We start from the raw sequence: 19,617 nt of genomic DNA on the forward strand, positions 1-19,617 counted from the left end.
TGTGTATTTATCCCCCAAAATTGAAATCAGGATCTCAAAGAGATATCTTCACTTCCTTGTTCATTGTTCACTATAGCCAAAAGGTGAAAACAACCTAAATGTACAACAGATGAAGAAAATGTGGTGTATACATACAATGGAATATTATTCAAACTTTAAAAAGAAGAAAATCCTGTTATATACCACAACATGGTAAACGTGGAGGACATTACACTAAATGAAATATGCCAGTCACAGAAGGACAAATACTGCATGCTCCCATTTATATAATGCATCTAAAGAAATCAAATTCATTGAAGCAGAAAGTAGAAGGGTGGTTGCCAGGGGCTGGGGGAAGGGGAAAATGGAGAGTTGCTGTTCCATGGGTATAAAGTTTCAGTCATAGAATATGAAAAAGTTTTAGCGATCTGCTGTATACCATTGTGTTTATAGTTAACAAGACTGTGGTGGACAAATTAGGACTTCCAGCCAAGATGGAGGCCTACACAGACACGCTGAGTCTCCCTCCACAACTAAGAAGGAATACAGCTTCCTAAAAACCAGAGACAACCAGAAGTTCCAGAAAACTGAACTTCATGGAAGTCCAACAAACGAAGATATAAAGAAGAAATACTCATCTAGACAGGTAGGAGGGGTGAAGCTGGGGCAGTGAGAATGCGGTGTGGTGGCAGTAGCAGCGGTGGCAGTGGCAGGCCAGCAGAAAGTGCAGTCACATATTTTAAAAAGTCAAGAGGGACACCTGGGGAGCGCTCCCAGCACCAGACTAGATCACACAGCTCATGGTCCCAGAGTCAGGGGTAAATAAAGCCTCATTGCTTCTGACTGTGCAAACCAGTGGGGGTTGGGGTGGAGGAAGAAACTGCCGGTCTCTCAACAGAGTCTGCTTCTTTAAAGGGCCGCCATAGTCCCAGAATGTCCGAAGACCCACACACTCTGAGAACGACGGCCAGGGCAACAGCTAGAGAGGCGCCAGTCCCATAGGGAAGTGGGATAGGTGCCTGGAAAGGCATGAGTGCTGAGCAAGTGGCATTGTTCCCTCTCAGACCCCTCCCCCATGTACAGTGCCACAATGTGGTGAAACGGGTCGCCTGTACTGATGAATACCTAAGGCTCTGCCCATTACAATGTAATAGATGGGAAAGCTCTACCTAAGACACAGAGGCAAACAAACACAGGAGCCTGTCAAGATGAGGAGACAGAGAAGTATGGCCCAAAAGGGGAACGGATCAAGGTTCCAGTGGGAGAACTAAGCAACAAGGAGATAGCCAACCTAACAGATGCAGAGCTCAAAACACCAGTGATAAAGATGCTCACAGACTTGACAGATATGCTTAAGTATGGCAAACACATAAGGGAAGAAGTGAAGGCTATGCTAAATGAAACGAAGAAAAATCCACACACACAAAAAAAAAATAGTGAAGGAAAGAAAACTGGGGTTCAAATTAATGATTTGGAACATAACAGTCAACCAATACAGGAGGCGTAAACACGAAATGAAAAAATGAGCAGAGGCTTAGGAACCTCTGGGACAACTTTAAACGTGCCAATGTCTGAATCATAAGGGTGCCAGAAGGAGAAGAGGAAGAGCAAGAAATCAAAAGCTTATGTGAAAAAATAATGAAGGAAAACTTTCCAAATTTGGTGAAGGCAATAGACATACAAGTCCAGGAAGCACAGAGAGTCCCTAACAAGCTAGACCCAAAAAGAACCACACCAAGACACATCATAATTAAAATGACAAAGGTGAAAGATAAAGAGAGAATCTTAAAAGCAACAAGAGAAAAGCAGAGAGTTACCTACAAAGGAACACCTATAAGACTCTCAGCTGATTTTTCAAAAGAAACTTTCCAGGCAAGAAGGGACTGGCAAGAAGTATTCAAGGTGATGAAAAGCAAGGACCTACAACCAAGACTATTCTATCCAGCAAAGCTATCATTTAGAATGGAAGGGCAGATAAAGTGCTTCCCAGACAAGGTAAAGCTAAAGGAGTTCATCATCACCAAGTTATTATTATATTATATGTTAAAGGGGCTTACTTAAGAAAAAGAAGATCAAAAATATGAACATTAAAATGTCTCACAACTATCAACAACTGAATCTAAAAAATAAAAACAAAATCCAACTAAGCAAACCAGAATAGGAACAGAATCATAGGTATGGGGATCATTTGGAGGGTTATCAGCTGGGAGGGGGAAGGGGGAGAAATGGGGAAATGGTGCAGGGATCTAGAAGCATAATTGGTTGGTACAGAATAGACAGGGAGAACTTAAGAATAATATAGAAAAGGGTGAAGGCAAAGAACTTATATGCACGACCCATGGACATGAATTAAAGTGGGTGGGATTGCTGGAGGGAAGTGGGGTACTGGGCAGAGGGGAACGAAGGGAAAAAAATTGGAACTACTGTAACAACATAACCAATAAAATATACTTAAAAACAAGACTGTAATGTACACTTAACAGTTTAAGACTGTAGATCACATTATATGTTTTTACCATAATTTTAAAAAAAGGATATTTGCTCTTAATTATTTACAAAACAAAAAATAATGTCAGTTTCCTCTGTGTCCTCCATCAACCTCAGCTCAGAAGCGCAAGACAAGCCTGGCTTGGCCTCTGAAGATCATTCTCCCAGATGCCTGAAATTCTTTTACTTAGCATTATTTTTTAACAAAACATTTACTGTATACTTTACACTGACCACACAAATAAGTCAGATAGAATAAAAATGATTCATGGTGCCCAAGATTTCTAAGCACTCAGGCACAATTAATCCCTTTTATATATGTTGCAAACCTGTGACTGCAACACCTGCTATGAAGAGGTGGAGTCCGTTTCCACACCCCTTGAAGCTGGGATGGCCATGTGACTTGCTCTGGCCAATAAAATGTACAGAGGTGGAGTATTCATTCTTTTAGAGTCCTACCACCACCTCACCACCACTACTGAAACAAGCCTGCGCCATCCTGCTGAAGGGGCCAACCTAGAGCATTCAGTCCCTGTTTGCCTTGTAGCTGACTGCAGACACTTCAGTGAGCCCAACTGAAGTACAAGAAACCTCTCCCCACATGTGGCAGACATCTTTGTTTCTGCCTTCCTAGCTCCCACTTCCTCTGTTCCTGGGAACACTGATATTGTCCAAGGGAACAACCTTCTCCCATTTTTCCAGAGATGTGAGTTGAATGTAGTTAACTCCACCTTTGGCTCCAGAAGTAGGCACATGTCCACACTTTGGTATGTGATTGGTTCATGACTCCATCATAGACAGTAAATTCAAATCAAGGATTTATGTGAAAACTGCTGGGAAAGCAACTTCCTTTTCAATGGGATAATTGAAAAGACAAGAAATTTGACCAGAGCTACTGTGCTTGTCACTCTGAGGAGAAATCCTGCCCCACAGTGAAGCAACAGATGGTGACAAGGTTGATGACATAATCTGAGCCATTAGTCAGCTATGCCTAAAGAAAGCTATTGTAGGCTCTTGAACTTCTGTTTTTTGGCTTTTTTGTTTAAACCAGAATGAATTAGGTTAGTACTGATTATAAGTAAAGATGTTCTAATACATTCCACATCCTTCTCTTTATACACTGTTAAATGGCAAGCAGGAGAATTCATAGGACGTTGAAGAACAGTTAAACTAATCTATGATGATAGATTGTCCATGGGTCACTGACTGGAAAGGATTAGGAGGGAACCTCTTGGGGTGTAGCTGACTGAGATATAACTTGTGTTATATTTGAAATATATAACAATCTACATATTATATATGATATAGCTTGTGTGGGTTTACAAGTTAAACCAAAGCTTACCAAACTGTTGTCTTATGTTCTGTGCATTTCACTGTACATAAATTCATACCTCAGTTTTTTAAAATATTGCATTCATGATTCCCTTACCCCCAACACACACCTGATGGGGAAACTTGTAAGGTCAGATTCATCTGCTTAGGCTCTACCTGCTTGTCTACCCTACAAACCACCCCCCTTCCCCCCTGCCCCTGTACACCTTGGCTTTCACTGGTGGTGTTGGGGCTTGTGGTAGTTTTAAAGCAGAGCCACATATTAGTTGATCCTCTTCCCATTGAAGGGTGGGCCTCAGCTCTATGCCCCCTCCTGTGAACACGGATGGGCTTGCGACTGCTGAAACCAATCAAGTCAGTGGGAGTGACATGATGAGACTTTCCAGGCTGGGTGATAAATGGCGTTACCACACCTGCCTTGTTTACTGACACTTTTGCTCTCAGCACCATGAGTTACTACAGAGTCCAAGTGCCCAAGCCACCACATGCAACTGCCTTGTCAGGGCCAGCAAAGAAGCTACCAGCCTTTGTCACCCAGGTGCCAGGCATGGCAGTAAGAACCCAACTAGCAGTAGTACATCCCTACTCAGCTGTCCCAACTCCTAACAGTCCACTGACCTGTGGCCATTCAAGATGGCCTGCCAGGCCTGTACTCATGGGCCCTTTCTGGATCACTGACCTGAATAATCATGAGCATAACAAATGGTGGTGGTTTCCTGCCATTATATTTTGGGCTGATGAGTGACACAGCCTCAGACACCTGGGATGGAACCCCTTCACTCTTGGCCTTACCTTACAACATCTACTGATGCAGCCCCTGACTTGAAAAAATCAGTGGAGTCTTCCACCTCTAGGATGTTGGAGAGAATCCGTTTCCAGGCACTCTGAAAAACAGGTGCAGTGAGAACACAGCTCCCAGGGGAGCTGGGAGCAGGTGTCAGCTGGGCGAGAGCAGCCTATGACATGTTCATGGATGGCCTGCTATCAGGCTTGACTCAGTACATTCCAAAGTGCAGCTGATTTGAGGAACCTGAAGGTCCTGAACTGACTACCCCCTGGGGGAGGAGGGGCTGTCATAGGCCAGGCCACTCGGCTGCTGTTCTTAGCACCACCTCGCTTTGGCTCCCAGCTTCTCTGGCATCCCCATGGCAGTCCAGGGATGGCAACAGGATGGACATGCTGAGCTGAGGGCATGGCTGGGGACCAGAAAGGCAGGGCCCAGCTCTTCCTGAGCCATACCTCCTCCTTACTCTGGCCTCACCTTGGTGCTGTTGTCTAGATTTGGATATCCTCAGCATGACACTGGTGTGGGGGTATTATGGTGTGGCAGGGAGAGCAAAATGGGGGTAGTTCTGAGGGTGAAAACAAGGCACTGATGGGCTAGGAGACCTGGGTCTTGTCCTTGCTGAGAGGCTAGCTGGTTCTGTGCCCTCTGTCTCTGAACCTGTGGAGAGCAACCGCGCCTACCAGCCAGCCTGTGGGTGAATGTGGAAAGGGCAGCATCCACCCAGTCTACCAAGAAGGTTGTCTGGCAGGTCAGGATGGAATGACTATTTCCTGGATAGGCTCCAAGCCAGACCTCTCAGGACAGGAGCCAAGAGAGGTCTCATACTCTGAGCTCCAGGCAACAGCTCGTCATTGATGAGGGGTGGGCAGGCCCAATTAGCACCAGATCCCCATGACCTCTAGCTGAACCTCTTCCTGGCTCCCCTTTTTTTTCCTTGGAAAGGTGTCTTGGGTTTACCCTTCCCATCCTCAGTGTGACCATCAGCAGTGATAATGAGACACTCCCTGCCTCAACACAACTGCTGCCTGCCCTCCTCACTTCCACCTGGGCCCTTGCCCACTGGCAACAGCTTTCCCTGAACCCCCAGCTCACATTTAAATCATGGGCATCCTTCAGGGCCAACTCCTTCACAATCTCTTCCCTGAAACCTTGCCTGGCTGCTCTGCTGGCAGCAGCTACCCTCCTCAGACTCATTTTTCCTGAGGCAACTAGTCACCTATTGGTGTGTGAGCATGCCCCTGCATGGTGCCTGCTAGATGCACCAGTCCATATTGGATACATGTGGAATCTCTGACAGGCAGTGCACCCCAAAGCCACAGAGCCTATTATAGATCCCAGCTTGATCCCTGATGCAGGCAGACCACTGGTGCCTCTGCTTCCTTGTCTGTATGAGGGGCTGATAACACTGTGGGAGGATTCCTTGTGTGAGGCAGGCAGAGCTCTTAGAGTACAGAAGGAGCTCAGCAAACATGGCGTTTGTGCCACATGCACAGCTTCAGCTCAGAAGGGCATACGGTTAGGCTTGGTTGCCCATGGCCTGCCTCAGCCCATGATGGACACCTGGTGAACTCTGCTGAATAGAGAACATGGGCCGACCCCTGCTACAGCAACCAGGCTGAACCCTCTCCACCAATACTGGGGGGCTGCAACTGGCCTCTCCTCCCTAGCCATCTCCCCTCTACCCAGTTCACCTTCAGCCCACACATCCTGAAAGGGCCCAGCTCTGACCAACAGGCACAATGATAACAATGCTAATGACCAAGAGGCCATATGGGTGGCTAGAGGAGGCAAAGACTTCAGCCTAAGCACTGCCCTCATTAGCTATGACTCTGCCTCAACCTGGATTCCTCAGTCAGGAAATGAAGTTAATATTAATAAAAGAACCAACTTCATAGAGTTGTTATAGTACTTAAATACTCTACTATTCCCAAAGTGTTTGGAACTCTATGGGTGTACACACTCTAGAAGTATCTCTTTCTTTTGATGACTGTTAGGCTCATTTTCAACATTTTTTGAGATACTAATTGATACTACTAAATCAACCTTGTTCATATGTATTCTCTCCTCTACCTTTCACAATATCCACAGAGCGGGGTCTATTCTTTCCATTTCACAGATGGACTCAGTTGTAGCAGCTTTTGACTCAGGCCTAGCTCTACAAACACAAAATCTCATTCCACCCTGAATGCCATTCAGCTATAAGCTCCGGAAGGCCAGTTTGTCCAGCTGGCCCCGTAACCCCAGGACATATATAGGGCCAGGGCCAGAGCAGTTGCTCCAAGAATATTTTTTTGAATAGGCTTTTCTTTCTTTCTTTCTTTTTAACAGACATTCAAATGTTCAGCTTTCAACTAAGGAGGTTCTTGGTGTCCTTGTGTCTCTCCCTTGCTGAATCCTGCTGTCTATAATTGTCATCAACATTCACACTCACCAAAGTGGCCTGTTGACTGGCCTCCTTTCATCACAGCCCTTCTCCCTGGGCTCCAGTTGCCTTGCCTTCCTGTGGCTCTAACACAGGGAGGGCACTCCTCTCTTAGGACTTGTGTTCCTTCTGTGTTGAAGATCCTCTCCCAGGTATTCTCTGTCCACTTAGGTCTCTGCTCAAGCACTCCCCTCCTCCCACTCAGGGAAGGCTTCCCTGATTATTCCTTCTAAAGTTCTCTGTAAGCCTCTAGGGGCTTTGTTCCTATAACCTTGTTATTTCACTTGTAGCACTTCTTCCTGTCTAAAACTATTCTTTTCATTTGCTTGACTATTCATTGGCTCTGTTTTCTACGAGCAAGGACACTTCCTGACAGCAGAGACAGTGCTTAATGTCACATTCCCAGTGTCTGGCTTAGCATCTGGCATCTGGTGGGAGTTCAATTTATAATTCTTAAGTAAGTAATTGAATAAGTGAATGGCTGAAAATTCATCCAATAACATCTGTTCAATAAGGCTAAGTATTGTCAATATCATACCTCCCACGGAGAAGGCAATGGGTGAGGGGATCAGGGAGGTCAGGGACAGTTCTGGGAAGTGACCACCTACTGAACTCAGGCGGAAGAGACTGATTCTCAGAGAGGAAAGCACTGCTCAGGATCATGAGGAGGGAGCTGGAATGGAGTCCAGGTCTGTCTGATTGTGACATATGCACTAGCCACATTGCAGAGCACTCCCTCTTCTGGAAAGATCCAGTACACATCATCACCAGACCTTTGGCTTGGCACCTGACTTTTCCAGCTATTCCAGGGGCTTCTGTTTCACTTGTCCACTGTTGATGGTGAGACATTGGAACAGTCAGTGTCTCAGTGCTAGAGGAAGCAGGGGTAAGAGGATATAGAAAGTCCCAAGACAGGATAAAACAAATACTGTGCCTGGGGCAACCACACACATCTACGAAGAGTGTGCATAGCCTGACTCCAGGGAGTGTGATTCACAAAACCCATGGGCAGTACACAGCCTGCCCAACCAGACAGTAGCCCTTAAGTGGCCTCTTACCCGCACAGCCTCCATGGTGACCAGCTCTGCCTTTGTAAGCTCAAGGGCATTGTTTTCTTCTTCCCTGAAGAAGTGTGAGGCTGGGATCATCTTGCCATCTTCCAGCTGGATGTTCTTCACCAGCAGCTGCACAAGAAAGGGATTTCTTGTGGTTGCCCTTATGGCAAGGAAGGGTGCAATTCCACAGAGGGCACTTTGCTTCATCTCCAACTCTCACAAGAAGAAAGGCATAGGGAGTCTCAGATAAATGATGAGGAGAGAAGTTCAGAGTGGGGAGGCTGCTGCTTTAGGGACACAAAAGAAACTGCAGAGCTCATACTCACTTTTTCCTATCACCCACCCCACCATGCTCTTATTTTCTTTTTGTGTGTAATGACTTTATTATTTCTATAAAATTGATGCCCACTAATTAGACAAAATAAGCTAGGCACTACTTCGAAAGCCAATAGAGAAAAGAATCACTCACCAATACCCCAGCTCCCAAAACCCCATGGGAACAAGAGGAGTAGATATACTCATGAGTAGAACAGGACATCTCTGATAAGAAGTCTATGAGAATGACATAATCTATACATGCCCTAACAGAACTGGTGCCAGGTTCCCTGTCTGACCATAGCCTACTACCTTTTGAAGATGTTCTGAAGCTTTCTGTGAACTAAAGCCTAGCCAGACCCAGCTAGAGATTCCTGAGAGATGGTTCAACCAAGGGTCTCCACCAAGGCTGCCTCCTTTGTTTTGCCGTCCCTGTGGATATCACAGAGGACAGAGGATTGAATCACTACCCCTCCCCCACAACAGGGCCCAGCTGGGCTGGAGCCCCCATCCTCTAGCTGCTGTAATGATGAGCTGTTAGTGACCTGCTTCTGCATACTTATCCTCCTCTATGTTGGCAGATAAAGCACAGCTGTGCACACAGGCCCAAGGGCTGTCCCTCATCCTACCTTGAGTGAGCAAAACCAAGGGCTGAGTGATGTGAAAATGCAGATGCAAGTAACACTTGCATCTACAACGCTCTGTTCTAGCTTGCTCCCCAAGTGGTACATGATTTTTCAAGAGAACTCCCACCATAAATCACATGCACAAGATCTCCCATCTCAGGAACTGTTTCTAGGGAACCTGATCCAAGACAGACCTAGTCTGCCAACTGCATTTATCAATCATGAATACCTAAAATACCCAACTATTGTAAACTGCAGACATTGATGGCAGCCTCAGGCTCTCCAAGTGCAGAGCACAGCAGGGTGGGCACCTAGAGTGAGCTCACACCAATCCCAAGCAAAGCAGTGCCACACTGCATCTGGCCTATACACCCCAATGTAGCTAATGGTTCAACAACCACAGGGTTTGTTAAAATTCCCTAAAGTTTTCACAGTGTCTGGCCTGTCCTTTTTCTTCCTTGCCCCCTGGTATCATAAGGTCCTGACCTGTCCAACTCCTGCAAGTAGCGAGCATTAATAGCAGAGTACTGTGGCCAACTGGTGGGCCTCAGAGCCAGCATTTCAGGGTTTGAATTGCAGCTCTGCCACAAACTAGGTTGGGTAACTTTGGGTAGGTTCTTAAAAATCTCTGTGCTTCAGTTATCTCCTCTGTAAAATAGATAGAATGTTAATACATATCTCATTGGGCTGTTGAGAGAATTAAATTTAATACACATCAATTATTTTAAAACTGCCCAGCAGCTCAAAAAGTACTCCATAACTATTAGCTGTTTCTGAGTTGCAGAGTCTGACAATACAAATCAGAGCATGTTATGTGCCTGTCATGACTCCAGGGATCTTTAAAGAGAAGAAAACTGAGGTACAAAGGTTTAATGACCACACCCAGTAGCACTTGGACACTCTGTAGGGCAATACAAGGCCCCAAGTTCAGGGCTTCCTGGAGAGGGTTCTTCCCTGATTCTGACACCCTCACAGGACAACTAGCTCTGCCTGGGGCACTTGGTCAAAAAGAACAAGGAGTCAGCTTTCCTGGAATAGGGAAGTGGAGAGATTCAGTGGTTAGGGGCATGTGGGGACTCCTAGAGCCTGCCATCTTATCTTCTGTTTTCTCCAGCACAGCTGGGGTCTAATTACAAGGCCAGTAACCCTGGACAGGTCTGTGTGGCGTTGAACCTACAGTAGGAACATGTGATCCACAATAGCAGTGTTACCATTCTGTTATCATTCCCAAAGAGGACCAGTCCCCCTTTGGTGACCACCCCTGGCTGATGGGCTCCTGGGATGGGCAAAGCTTCTCCCTCTGGTACCAGGCCTTCAGTGTTCAGTGTTGAGTTGAAAAATGTCAGCTTCTATTTTGGAAACAGGACAGAAAAACCAGAAGGCAGTGAATGAGAAGAGGTCCCCACCACTGGAAGCCTAGGCAGGGCTAGGGAGATGAAGTGGGGACAGAGGGCAGTGCAATGTGGGCCTAGAACTCTGCCTCCAAGGGCACAGCAAGGCCTGGAGAAGCCTTCGAGGCCTCTGGAGCCCTTAAGCCCTGTGTGCCCCTAAGACCCTTTGTGTTGGCTCCCAGCCTCAGATCTCAGGTAGATAGATTGGGTGAAAATACGCTCAAGGCACCATGAAGTGAGGACACCTGCCCTGGGTATGCCAACGAGCATTGGTCATTTTGCAAAGGGTCTTGCAGTGGCAAGAGCAACAGAGGGACTCCCCAACACAGTCTCAGCATCTGGTCAGTGATCAGGGGTTTGGACAGTCTGGGACTTTGTGAAGGACAGGGCCACCTTCCATGGGCTACAGACAAAGTCCCTGCTCATGGTCTTGCCAAACCCTGATGCCTCAGAGTCTATAAGCACCATCTGCCTTGCTTCCTGCCCAGCCCCCTGGGCTGAGCACGCTGCCCCTCCCTCTGCAGTCAAGTCGAAGTCAGAGGTGAGCCTGGGGTCTCTGTGATCCCAGGGGTGAGAGTCAAAATATTTTATAACCAATGCAGTGCAACCTCAGTCTTGCTGCAGGGCCTGGAGGCCTTGAGCTGCGCTGTTTCTTTAACCTTTAGCCACCACACAGGTTTCATGGTGGTCCTGGGGGAAGGGCTGAAATGGCTGGGGGCACTTGGGTGGGGTTGGAGGTCAGGGAAGTGGCTAGTTGCCAACCAGTTTTGCAGATAGCGGGGCACACCAGTGCAGTGCATCCAGCTCAATCCCAGCTGCAGATAAATGTACCTGCCCACAGGCCTCTGTCCAGGCGCCCGGCACCTTGTCGTTCCCACGAATCCAGTTATGAATGGCCTCTGCTGACTGCTCCCAGTTGATCTGTGGGGCAGGATGTGCCTGCTCAACCAGTCTGTCTTTACTCACTAACCTCTGGGTAACACCTCTGCCCTCCCTTCCAACCCTGATAACCCCTGACAGTTGGTAAAGCCCAGGGAAGAAAGCTGGGAAGTCTGGCTTCTTCTGAGACACCAGTCTGAGTCCCTGCGCTGGGTGGGTCTCTGCTTGGTACCCATGCTCTGGATGCTCTCTGACCCTCAGACTTTCACAACAGTAAATGTAAACTGATGGTTTGAGGGAGATAATGTTTCACTGTTAAGACGGACAAGGCCTTACACCAAGTTCCAGTGCAAAGTGCAGGCGCATCCCACAGTGTTCTGCCAACAGCTTCTCTGGGCCTACAGGACTCACACAGATGCCCACATAGTACCCCATAAGCCCTGAGCAGAGATACAGCCCATAGGCACCCAAGACTACTACTTGTGACAGGTTTGAGGAACTGAGTTCTCTCTCATTTCTCATCTTACAAACTTCTGGCACTACAGCTGATATTACACACACACACACACACACACACACACACAATCACACATAGTTCTCTCTGGGGACCTGCCAGTGCATTCCTCCTAAATAGAAACAGGAGAAAAACCAGAAAGGACTCGGTTGCCTGCCTGTCTGGGTGCCACATTCCTTCCCCCATCCATGGCTTTGCTCATTCTTCCCCAGCCTGGGAAGCCCTACTTCTGGCCTTAAACAATTACCCCCTGGTTGCTCAGCCAGAAGCTCAGCTTCCCCAGGATACCCTCCACACCCCAGCCCAAGCACAGATAGGTTTCATGGCGGGCAGAGCCCTGGCACTCACCTTAGCTGTTTCCTTCTTCTGAATGCCCTCGTAGGTGGCTCCTTCCTCAGGCTGAGGGAGTCTGGGGGCTTTGCCCGCAGCAATCAGCCTCACAGCCTCCACCTGGGGAGACCCAGGTTGGTTGGCATCCCCAGCATTAGGACCTTCCCCTTACTCCCATCCCCTGGGTTCACACTGAGTCTGGACCCTGCCCCACACTAATCATACATGTCTGGCACACAACAAACACCTAAGAAATATCTTCTGTATGAAGAGATGGAGCTAGTCTGAAACCAATTCCAATGTGTACAAGAATACCCTTCTCTGCTATACAAGATTTTAGAAGATTATATAGAACAACCCTCTCTACTACACCAGGTTTTAGAAGATTATGTAGAATACACACACACACACACATACACACACACACACACACACACACACACATATTTCCATGTTTTTATCTAAAAACCTTCCCTGCCTGGTAAGAAGAATTAATTGTGAGCCTCATGACGGTTTTGGAAATCTGAGATTAAGCAGGAAGTAGTCTTTATTAAAAAAAAGAAAAGAAAAGAAAAAGAAGACTGTGGGAGAAGGAATCAGGGCAGTGGGGAAGAGGAGCCAAGGAGCCTAGGCTTATTGTGAGGAAGGGGCTGAGGGAAGAGCCCCCAGACAGCAAGGCTGATAGTGATGGGAATGAGAAATGTCTAAAGCAGGACTGCCAGTGGAATGTTCTGTGGTGATGAACACATTCTATGTCTTTACTGCCCAGTAGTGTGCTCATCAGCCATTTGTACTTCCCAGGGACTTGACTTGCAGTTAGTGAGACAAAAGAACTCAATTTTTAATCAGAATTCATTTAATAGCCACAGGTGACTATTGGACGGCACAATTTTAAATTATTTTCTGTGAGATATGCAAGGTAACCTCTTGCTCTCTCATATCAAATCTCCAGTGAGTTTAATTTGCATGGAGAAGAATACAGAGACATCTAGTTTAACACATCTGGTAAAAAAAGGTGGCAGCAGACCAGACTGGCTGAGGACAAGGGAGCAGCCAGCATCTGGGCAGCAGTGATAACTTTTACATCATTGTTGTGACTATTGCTATTTCCAAAAAGCAAATGAATCTCCTCCTGGAGACCTCCTCCTGTCTGACTCCTGCCTGCTGCTGGAATTGGTGAGAAGCAGGAATGTGTCTGCCTTTGGCCATCACCGGCTGGCCTCCTCAGGCTGGACGAACAGCAACCTTGCACACACACCAGCCCCTTTGGAATCAGGTCCCATGGGGTCTGCTTGCTGTATCCAGCACAAGTGTCTCTGATTCTCAGTAATTCTTGTGTCCTCCTCTGGTAACAGAAGCCTATTTTGTGGGAAAATTCAGTCTACAAGACTATACCTGGAGGAGACTTCCTTCCCCAGTAGACGACCAGGAAGTATGTCACTGAGGCTTTTCAATCAGAGCACTCCATCATCCTGGTTAGTGATTGGCTCAGGTGGTCACATGACCCCAAAATCAATCAATCACAGTTTTCTGTGATTTTTTAATTTTTTATTCATGAATTCTAGGACAAAGGGGATTTTTTCCTCATGGAACCCAGAGGTGTATGTCTTGAGCTACCAGTGACTACCTTTCCTCCTATTTGTGGGCAGAAAACCTGAGAATGAAGCTAACCAAACAGAAAAGTAGAATCAGGATAAAAAATAAAAAAAGGAGAAATAGAATCCAAGTCACATAGTTTAAGCCTCTGGCCAAAGCTTTTTGGGTTGGGTTCTGTCAGTTGTAAGCAGGAGTCCTGCCTAATATGTCTTAATCCTGCCTCTTTGAAACCCTGAAATGAGAGCTCTCTCTTTCCAGAGTCCTGGAATTGGGGAACAGACTCCTGACCAACTTCAGGGACAGGCTGGTCCGGGACAAATAGGCCCTATGGGTACATGTGGCAATGCCAGCTCTCAGCCCTTACCATCCCTTTGATGCCTTCGGGGAAGAGAAAGCGGTTATACAAAGTGCTCACGGTGTCATCTGGAAGGACCTCACACTCTCTCTGGAGCAGAATGTCCCCAGTGTCCAGGCCATCATCTGCCCAGAAGATGGTAAACCCCCCTTTTTTATCTCCATGAATGAGGGTCCTAAGGAAAAGAAGAATGAAACCCTGAGTCTACCAGGAAGGACAACAGAGGACACCCTGGGGCAGCCCTTATGGCCCCTGCCATCCTCCTATACACACCCTTGATCCCCTCAAGCTCTGGGAGGATTGGTGCCTACTCTGGCAAGAGTGGGAAGGAAAAAAAAAATGGTGCTTATTGACACCAACCATGTGCCAGCCATTGTGGTAAAAGCACAATATGCCTCATGTAACTTAATCTTCCTAACTGGTGTAACAGGCATTGCATGCTCCTTTTACAGACAAGGAAATGGAGAAGTGAAGAGACGTGGCTGGAGAGCTTAGTGTGTGAATTCCAACCAGACCAGTCTGATCGCAAACCCACTCTCTTTTCCCAGCTCAGATGTCTCCCTATCCTGACTCCTCATCTAAGCTACTCCACCCAGTCATTTTTTTGTCTTCTTAGTATTTCTCATCATTCCTCTTTGTCTCTTTCCAAGTGAGGTGCTACTGAGATTATGGCAGTGGGTGGATTTTAGAGCAGACCTCTGGGCACGTCACCTAGGCTGATGGCCCGGGTAGCCATCCGGGTGAGGCCACCAGCAAACTCCTTCATAGCTGGTTCTGAGGCCTCTGCCCACTCTGAAGTTCACTGTGGGAGTGCAGAGTGCTTAGCAATTACAGTCCCCAGTTCCCTTGAGTGTTCTTGCTGACTGATAACACTTCATCAGTCTGGTGTATGGATGCCATCTGGCAGACAGAACAGGCACCTGTTTGATGCTTACTCTGCAGCCCCAGAGGAAAGCTGCAGGCTAAGGGAAGATGATGATTCAAGCAGAGGGGGATATTTTTGCCATCTTACCAGTTGATGGCCGAGGCCCCTCGATGCCGGGGGAGCAGACTTGGGTGGTAGATAATGGAGCCATGACGAGGGGCATTGATGACCTCCATGGGGATGAACTGGCTGCAGAAGGGCAGGACATTGAGTTCGGCTCCCAAAGTCTGGTATTTTGCCACCACGTCAGGCAAAGCCTGTCCTCCCGCCCTCCAGCGAGGGAACTTAAATACTGGCACTCCATCCTTCTTAGCCTCCAGGCCTGTGGGACAGTGAGTGAGTAAGTGAATGAGTGAGTGAGAAACCAGCCCTTTTTTGTACCCACCCACACATGACCACCTCTGCCTTCCCACCAAAATGACTCCTGTGTCTTCTCTCCAAACCTTTCAGCCTTCTCCACTTCCCAGCCATACTCCACCCAGCAACACAGAGGAGATAGCACTAGTCAAGGGTGAGGTTTCTGTCTGACTGACTTCTGTTAACAACCAAGACATAACATCTGAGCTCCTCCTTCTCCCAGACTTCTGCCTGATCCGCTATGGCTGACCTCTTGCCCTCATGCCACTCCATGCCTTCACCATGCCCATCATCAGGTTATCATTTCTCCACCCTTCTTCTCTCTCTAGGGTACGGTCTGGGACCCTGCAAACAGCAAAAGCACTGCCAATATGGGTGTTGGAGGCGGAGAAGGTAAGAGAAGAGGAGGGGCTCGCTCCCTTCTGTGAGCTCTTGTCCTGTGAGCATCACCCAGCCTTACTTCTTCACTGCAGAGAAGCTCCTGAGTCAGTTTGCAGTCTCCCCAATATCTGCAGAACTAGCCTCAGTGCACACACTCTCTCCTGCTGGTGTCTGCACTCCAAGGTCCAAGTTCCAGCCCTCATGCCCCTCCTCTCACCCTGTTACTAGCACCCATGGCCAGAGGCCCTCTTCACAGTCTCAATTACAGCCCACAATTCCAAATTTTAAAAGTTACAGCTTCTTCCCTTGATTTTTCCCAGACTTAGAGGTGGCAGCTACCTTCTGCAGTCATTATCTCGGTATAATCAAGTTCACTTTTGCCTGCCCCTATGTAGCATCTATCAGACACTACCTCGTACTTGATTCTCAGTTAGTACTCCTGATGTCTGGCCTCTGACTAGACCGGATCCACCTTTTAGCCCCCTCTGCCTCTGTACCTTGGTGAGGGTGGGTGGGATCAGTATGATCAGACTGGACTGTGCTTGCAAAAGCTGTTCCCCTGTGATCAGGGGAATACTTCTGCAGGACACCTGAGGTAGGGTCAAGTAGCAAGCCAGCCAAGCTGTCTGGGTCCAGGCTCAGGGGCTAGTGTCAGTGTTCATTTAGTGGCTGGGGGCTGAGCTCAGGCTATGTTATGGGTCACAGTAAGGTCAGATTTAGGAAAAAGGCCTGGCTGACATAGGGGCGCTGCTGGAGCTCAGTCCAGGGTCAGCCTGCACTGCTGTCTGGGGAGACTCAACTCTCCCTTATGAACCATAGCCTTGTATCTAGTCAGCTCCATAAGGCCCTTTCCCTAAACCTGGCCCCTACATTCTGTATCCATCAGGCCTGAGAAGGACCCGTGAGTGTCCCTGGAGAGTTTGAGACTCTGAGCTGAGGGTCCCTGCATCTTGCTGTGCTGCTGAGGTCCCCAGCTCAGCCAGTGATTCTCAAATTGTGCTCCTCCTAGAACCAAGGGCATCAGAATCACCAGGGAACTTGTTAGAAATGCAAATTCTCAGACCACATTCCATCCCTCTGAACAGAAACTCCCAGGGTGGGATCAACACTCTGTGTATCAGGCCTTCCCAGTGGTCGGGACAAAATGACTCCTGCCTGGCATTTCTTTCAGAGACTGGGTACTAGGGTCAGAGAAACCTGGAGTGCTCAGACAATAGAGCCCTGGAAGCAAGATGGAGCTTTTCCATGGCCCTTCTCCAATATGCAAACCCCACCCCACGATTAGGTAAGGAGGATGTCTCCACTTTGTTCCAGGAGAGCCAGGCAGCCGGTTGGCACCTGAGCAGGATCAGAGTGGATGATGTGTGACTGGCTGCCTCTGATCAGGGACACCCAAAGCCCCACCACAAGATCTTGCAGGCTTCTGCTCCCATCCACTGCTACCTGCCTTCTTAGACCACCCACTTACCCAAGGGGTCCGCCTTCCCATTCTTGTCTGGGACAGTGAACACGCCTACGACCTCATGGCCTTCCTTCCTCAGGTGGGAATAAACTTCCTGGCCAAACAGGCTCTGCCCAATCACTGCTATCTTCATGGCAGCGAGGAAGGATCAGAAGGACCTGAGGAAGGGATAAGGCTGCAGCATTAGACAGGGCTCACTGGCCTCGAGGAAGCTGATCCTGGTCCAAATGTGACAGTTGCACAGAGCCTCACCTACCTGCCACTCCCCCAACTTCTCTGCCCCTTTCTGGGGCTCCCTAGCAGCAGGCCACTACAGGGAAATTGCCACTGTGAAAGGATGACGGGAAAAGGTTCGACAAGGGAGGAAGACTTTAGATGCTACAGTAGGTGAGATGCACAGATTGTAGAATTAGGGACTCCTCCTTGAAACTTTCCAAATTGGCATGGAACACTGGATGTCAAGTTCCCTGAGGTATATTTGAACATATTTCTGTAGCTAACCAGTCTGTGACCTTGGTGAAGTCACATCAAGCCTCAGTTTTCTCATTTGTTAATGAGAAAGATGCCACATGCCTCAAATGACTTTCATCCTATAAATCAGGCTTATTCTCCAGAGCCAGGAAGCAGCAAGAGGGCCTGGGCCTGAGTACCTGTCTATTTCAGCCTCACAGAAAAGCATGCTCAGTGGACAGGCCCTGAGGACTAAAGATAGGGTGGGAAGTGGGAGGGATGCCACTGAGCTGGCCAAGAAAATGGAAGATATATGGAATGATGCATAGCTAGATCATGCAAATGTCTCCAACAATGCTTATTCATTCACCACACTCATACCTGTAAAACCTGATTTGCCTGATACATTTCTTTAAATTGTCTATCTATAAAAACATACATACTTTTGGAAAAATTTTATTAAATTTACATGCCTTATACATACAGAAAAGTACACAGAATATAGGTATGTAACTCAATGGATCTTCACAAACACACACTTATAATCAGCACTCAAAAAAAGAATTACTACAGAAGCATTGCCTTGAACCTCTTCCAGTCACTGCACCCTACAGAATTGAATACTTTTGCCTGTTTTCCAAAAATATATATTTCGTTTATATAAATGAAATCATACGTTGTGATGTTTTGTGGATTTTCCCCCTCAACATTATTCATGTTGTTGTACTGTGATAGTTCTCATTGCTGCATAGCATTTCATTGTGTGAAGGTAGATATATATATTTATTTATCCACTCTACTGTTGATAAGTATTTGGGTAGTTTTCCAGTTTGACGCTATTACCAAAAGTGATGCTATAATGATTGTGCCATGTAGTTCTTACTGTATATAGGTATACATTTTTATGGGGTATGCACCTAGAAGTGAAATTCCTGGGTCATGGATATAAAGATGTTCAGCCTTAGCATATTCTGCCAATTTTCCAAAATGGTTTTACCAATTTCCACTGCCATGTGCTCTGCATTGTGGTCTTGTGCTTTTTCATTTTGGCTCTTTTGCTAATATGAAATACAAAGGTATCATTAGGATTTTAATGACTAATGAAGTCGAACAGCTCTTTCTATGTATATTGGCTATTTGCATATCTTTTTGTGGTAAAGTACTCTGATTCTTTGTCTATTATTTTCCCTGGGTGGTCTTTTCCTTATGATTTGCAGGAAGTCTTTTTGTTTTTGTTTTGTTTTTTAACAAATATCTTCAATTCTGTGGTTTTCTTTTAGTTGTTTAAAAATATGTTTATTGATTTTAGAGAAAGAAGAAGGGAGAGAGACAGACAAACAGAAACATTGATTGATTGTTGCCTCCTATACACACCCTGACCAGGGATTGAATCCCCAACCTTTTGGTGTACAGGACACAATGCTCAAACAACTGAGTCACACAAGCCTGAGCCTGTGGCTTTTTTTCCCAATTCTCTTATGGTGCCTTTTGATGACCAGAGAAGTTCTTAAGCTTAATATATATTATGTAAAATTAATATACATCAAAGTTTTCCTTTATGGCTACTGGTTATGTATTCTATTTAAGAAATCTTTGCCCACTCAAACTTCATGAAAATGGTCTCCTTGTCTTCTAAAGTCCTTCTTTTTAATATTTTATTTATTTATGTTTAGGGAGGGGGGAAGGAAGAGAGAGAGGGAGAGAAACATCAATGTGTGGTTCCCTCTCATGCACCCCCCAACTGGGGACCTGGCCCACAACCCAGGCATATGACCTGACTGGGAATCAAACTGGCAACCCATTGGTTCATAGGCCAATGCTCAATCCACTGAGCCACACCAGCCAGGGCTCTTTTTTTGTATGACAAAGAAGTAAAGGTTAAATTGGAGCCAAGATAGCTTTTTAGACAAATATTGTTGGAACAACTGAATATTTACATGTAAAAAAAAACAAAACAAAGAATCTAGAGCTTAC

At 46.8% G+C, this 19,617-nt stretch overlaps 1 protein-coding gene across 1 annotated transcript in view; it reads right to left on the reverse strand.

Annotated features, from left to right (window-relative positions):
• ALDH1L1 (aldehyde dehydrogenase 1 family member L1) overlaps positions 1 to 17,349 on the reverse strand; it is a 52,001-nt gene extending 34,652 nt beyond the window's left edge. Inside the window, exons 1-8 of the mRNA XM_090285879.1 lie at positions 17,200 to 17,349; positions 15,081 to 15,315; positions 14,078 to 14,243; positions 12,136 to 12,237; positions 11,226 to 11,315; positions 10,215 to 10,352; positions 8,066 to 8,191; positions 4,591 to 4,682 (exon numbers count right to left, since the gene is read on the reverse strand). Coding sequence (XP_090142005.1) covers positions 4,591 to 4,682; positions 8,066 to 8,191; positions 10,215 to 10,352; positions 11,226 to 11,315; positions 12,136 to 12,237; positions 14,078 to 14,243; positions 15,081 to 15,315; positions 17,200 to 17,326 — 1,076 coding nt within the window. The 5' untranslated portion in view covers positions 17,327 to 17,349. The remainder of the gene's footprint in view (positions 1 to 4,590; positions 4,683 to 8,065; positions 8,192 to 10,214; positions 10,353 to 11,225; positions 11,316 to 12,135; positions 12,238 to 14,077; positions 14,244 to 15,080; positions 15,316 to 17,199) is intronic.
• Between the last annotated feature and the right edge of the window lie 2,268 nt (positions 17,350 to 19,617).

Source organism: Furipterus horrens, unplaced genomic scaffold (genome assembly GCF_987537825.1).
Source record: "Furipterus horrens unplaced genomic scaffold, mFurHor1.1.pri manual_scaffold_8, whole genome shotgun sequence".
Taxonomy (NCBI): Eukaryota; Metazoa; Chordata; class Mammalia; order Chiroptera; family Furipteridae; genus Furipterus; species Furipterus horrens.